Below are 5000 nucleotides of genomic sequence, written 5' to 3'. Positions count from 1 at the left end.
TTGGGAGGGGCTTAACATTGCCGCAAGTACTGCACATTAACATTGACACAAGTACTGCACTTCAAATGGACATTTTCACTTTAAATCCCTCCCAGACGGTGTAGTTCAGACCTAGGCATTTTACGGCCCGTGGGCCACACCCGGGTCTCCCAGTCCGGCCCGCGTGCGGTCAATAAAAAAATAAGATGCACGCCATAAATGCAATACAACGGCACTGCTTTTACTATGAAAAAGCAGCGTTACCGGCAGTGTTGCCAACTTGGCGACTTGGAGACTGACGTGTTATGCAGTTTTTGCCGCAAGCCCATCCACCGTCCCAAAGCTCTCACAGGCGGTCCATTCTCAGCTGCAGTCTCAGCGTCCAGATTGAAAATTAATCGCGCATGCGCAAAGCCGCCGCTGATCCTGACCTGCAGTCTGATACACTATGGCAGAGCACTTTAAGTCAGTGTCACTTCTTCCTCACATGAGGAGGCATGCTCAGAAGATGATGGTTCTCTTTGGATCTACCTACACATGAGAACAAACATTCTTAGTGATGAAGTTCAACAAATCCAGATCCAGATCCTCTCACTGATACCCATCAGCTGTCCTTTGCAAATCCACCTCATTCAACTAGACTTCCATGCACTTGTTCAAGCCCAACACAGACTGGACTTTTCTCACCGAGTAATAAAAACTGAACTGGAAAACATCAAAAGCACTGATTGCTTTTATATAAAGTTAATCAATTGCTGGTCTTTAACATACATATTTAAGGTAAGCAACAAACTGAACATAGACAAAAGAAGGAGTCGCTTGTCCCTCGTATTCTCTTAAATCCCGGCTGGTCATGGGAAGTAATACTACTGAACAGACTGTTTATGTTGTTCCCTGATAAAATAAATCATTCATCATTGAATTTTGCGCATAATGCGATTAACCCCGCCTTCCTCCTGCTGGTACACGCAAATATATATATATATATATATATAGCCCGAAAAAAGATCATGGACCAGCAACCCTGTGGACTCACCACCCGCGGGGGGAAGCATCGGGGTCGGGTGCTATGCAGACCGGGCGGCGGGCCAGGCGGGAGACCTGGGCGAGCCGATCGCCTGCAGCATAGACTAGCTCTAGGGACGTGGAACGTCACCTCGCTAGTGGTGAAAGAGCCAGAGCTGGTGCAGGAGGTGGAGCGGTACCAGCTAGATATAGTTGGGCTCACCTCCACGCACAGCATGGGCTCTGGAACCAAGCTCCTGGAGAAGGGTTGGACTTTGTCCTTTTCTGGAGTTGCCCTGGGTGAGAGGCGCCGGGCGGGAGTGGGGATACTCACGAGCCCCCGGCTGGGCGCCGCTATGTTGGAGTTTTCCCCGGAGAATGAGAGGGTCACCTCCCTGCGCTTACGGGTTGCGGGGAGTAAGGCTTTGACTGTTGTTTGTGCTTATGCACCGAACAGCATTTCGGAGTATCCGGCCTTCTTGGAGTCGGTGGGAGGGGTCCTGGAAGCGCCGCCTGCCGACTCCATAGTTCTCCTGGGAGACTTCAACGCTCACGTGGGCAATGACAGAGAAACCTGGCGGGGCGTGATTGGGAGGAACGGCCTGCCCGATGTGAACCCGAACGGTGTTTTGTTGTTGGACTTCTGTGCTATTCACAGTTTGTCCATAACGAACACCATGTTCGAGCATAAGGTGGCTCATAAGTGTACCTGGTACCAGAATACCTTAGGCCGGAGATCAATGATCGACTTTGTAGTCGTATCATCTGATCTGCGGCCGTATGTCTTGGACACTCGGGTGAAGAGAGGAGCAGAGCTGCCAACTGATCACCACCTGGTGGTGAGTTGGATCAGATGGCGAGGGAGTCGGCTAGAGAGACCTGGCAAGCCCAAACGTGTAGTGAGGGTGAACTGGGAACGTCTGGCAGAGGATCCTGTCCGGGAGGTCTTCAACTCCCACCTCCGGAAGAGCCTCTCACACATCCCGAGGGAGGCTGGGGACATGGAATCCGAGTGGACCAGGTTCAAAGCCTCTATTGTGGACGCGGCCGCTAGGAGCTGTGGCCAGAAGGTCATCGGTGCCTGTCGTGGCGGCAACCCGAGAACCCGGTGGTGGACACCGGGGGTGAGGGAAGCCGTCAAGCTGAAGAAGGAGGCCTTTCGGGCCTGGTTGGCCCAGGGGTCTCCTGAAGCAGCTGACGGGTACCGGCAGGCCAGAAGGGCTGCAGCTGTGGCTGTCGCGGATGCTAAAACTCGGGCATGGGAGGAGTTCGGGGAGGCCATGGAGAAGGACTTTTGGTTGGCCTCAAGGAGGTTCTGGCAAACCATCCAGCGGCTCAGGAAGGGAAAGCAGGGCCTACCCCAGGCTGTTCTTAGCGGGACCTCAGATTCAAGACGAACAGTGCGGATTCTGTCCCGGCCGTGGAACAGTGGACCAGCTCTTTACCCTCGCAAGACTACTGGAGGGGTCCTGGGAGTTCGCCCAACCAGTCTACAAGTGCTTTGTAGACCTGGAGAAAGCTTTCGACCGGGTCCCTCTGGGGTATTTGTGGGGGGTGCTGCGGGAGCATGGGGTGCCGGACCCGTTGGCACGGGCCATCCGGTCTCTGTACGCCTGCAGTAGGAGCTGTGTTTGTATTCTCGGTAATAAGTCATACACGTTCCCGGTGGGTGTTGGCCTCCGCCAGGGCTGCCCTTTATCACCGGTCCTGTTCGTGACCTTCATGGACAGGATATCTAGGCGCAGCCAGGGGGCGGAGAGGATCCGGTTCAGGAGTCTCGGGATAGCCTCTCTGCTGTTCGCGGATGATGTGATCCTGTTTGCCTCCTCGGACCGTGACCTCCAGCATTCACTGGGGCGTTTTGCAGCCGAGTGTGAAGCGGCAGGGATGAGAGTTAGCACCTCCAAATCTGAGGCCATGGTGCTCTGCCGGAAACCGGTGGATTGCTCCCTCCAGGTGGGGACAAACTGCCTACCCCAAGTGAAGGAGTTCAAGTATCTCGGGGTCTTGTTCACGAGTGAGGGTAAGGTGGAGCGGGAGATCGACAGGTGGATCGGTGCGGCTGCAGCTGTAAAACAGGCGCTGTACATGTCCGTCTTGGTGAAGAGGGAGCTGAGCCGGAAGGCAAAGCTCTTCATTTACTGGTCGGTCTACGTTCCAACCCTCACCTATGGCCACAAACTCTGGGTCGTGACCGAAAGAACGAGGTCTCGGATACAAGAGGCCGAAATGAGCTTCCTCCATAGGGTGGCCGGGCTCAGCCTTAGAGATAGGGTAAGGAGCTCGGACATCAGGAGGGAGCTTGGAGTCGAGCCGCTGCTCCTTCGTGTCGAAAGGAGTCAGCTGAGGTGGTTCGGGCATCAAGTCAGGATGCCTCCTAGACGCCTCCCATTAGAGGTTTTCCAGGCACGTCCAACTGGTAGGAGACCCCGGGGAAGACCAAGGACACGCTGGAGGGATTATATCTCCCGGCTGGCCTTGGAACGCCTCGGGGTCCCCCAGAATGCGCTGGAAAATGTTGCGGGTGAGAGAGAAGCCTGGGTCGGCCTGCCGAACCTGCTGCCACCGCGACCCGACCCCGGATAAGCGGTTGAAAATGAATGGATGGATGGATGGATGGATGGATATATATATATATATATATATATACTTCCTCCTGCTGGTACACACATATACTGTATATAGAACACCCTGCCCGCTACCTGCTGGTACACACACACACACATATATATATATATATATATATATATATATATATATATATATATATATATATATATATATATATATATATATATATATATATATATATATATGACCCTCCTTGTGGATCAATAGAGTGATCAGCCCTCACCTTCCCCTCCAAGATGTCCAGCACAGAGGAGAAGCTCATGCGTCTCTCCTCCGGCATCACGAAGCGGTCGCCCTGGACGGCGTCGGCGAAGCCGTCGGGGGTCACTGCCACGCTAATGACCTTTGACCCCACCTTCTCCCTGCAGACATGAAGCGGGTCTGAGGTCACGTCCTGACACCACAGAAGAAAAACAGTGCAGGTGGGCGGGGCTTCCTCACCTCAGGTACTCTGGCGTCCACCTGGACAGAGCCGGCCAATGGCTGAAGGCGTTGCGGATGATGCAGGGCTTGTTTGGACCAATCCAGTCGCGGTAGAACTTCAGCGGGTCAGGTGACCCCTCCAGGTAAGGCACCGATTGGTTCAGATACAGATCTAAAAGGTAATCAATAACCATCAGGATGATCGATCCGCTGACTTAATGACTTTATTTATTTGATGTGGACATCACATTGACATTAGAATTCATAACATACATCTATGAACAAAAAAACAGATGCACTGTGTTGAGTGTCTGTAGCGAAACGCTAATTTCCAACACCTGTCCACGGGAGGCTTTTTATTTATTTTGATATAATGAAATGTGATCAAATAGAATAGAAAATAGAACGTTTATTGTTAATAATGTTCTCAAATGTTCATCTTGACCCAGTCTAATCAGCACCATCCATGTGAAGCAATAACAGGTGGATTTCAGTATTGTTTTTAGATTCCTTTCCTTTTGTTTTCTCCTTTTCTCTCTCACTCTTGCCTCTCAGGGCCGCAGCCAAACAGTATCCTCCAGACAGGCATCAAGGCTTGTCTGGTGGGAAGGAGGACACTGCGAGGAGGAGCACGGGGAAAGGGCAAACATTTCAATAATAATTGTTGATGTATAAAACTCATGTTGAACTATTTTTCGGGGTCAGACCTCTGAACCATCACTGGTTACGAGCTCTGTCCATTCAATTAAATTATTCCAAGTTTCTGTTTAATAAATGCTTAAAGACATTTAAGTGTTTCAGGAGATTGATAAGGTTAATTAATTTCCATTACACACATTATTATTAATAATCATAATTATGATATAAGATACATTACTAATAATAATCATTATTATAATACTACTGATGGAAATAATTCTATAATAATAATGATTCATTATTATTATTATAATGATGATAAT

At 50.5% G+C, this 5000-nt stretch overlaps 1 protein-coding gene across 4 annotated transcripts in view; it reads right to left on the bottom strand.

Moving 5' to 3' along the window:
* The window catches only part of jmjd7 (jumonji domain containing 7), an 18760-nt gene that overhangs the window by 13393 nt on the left and 367 nt on the right, over positions 1 to 5000 (bottom strand). For all 4 annotated transcript variants that reach the window (XM_079227299.1, XM_079227300.1, XM_079227302.1 and 1 more), the window contains exons 2-3: positions 4057 to 4210; positions 3839 to 3977 (exon numbers count right to left, since the gene is read on the bottom strand). In XM_079227299.1, coding sequence (XP_079083425.1) covers positions 3839 to 3977; positions 4057 to 4210 — 293 coding nt within the window. The remainder of the gene's footprint in view (positions 1 to 3838; positions 3978 to 4056; positions 4211 to 5000) is intronic.

This window comes from Taurulus bubalis (assembly GCF_910589615.1).
Source record: "Taurulus bubalis genome assembly, chromosome: 1".
Lineage (NCBI taxonomy): Eukaryota > Metazoa > Chordata > Actinopteri > Perciformes > Cottidae > Taurulus > Taurulus bubalis.
Note: the sequence above shows the minus strand (reverse complement) of the source record. Positions and strands in the feature narration are given on the sequence as shown.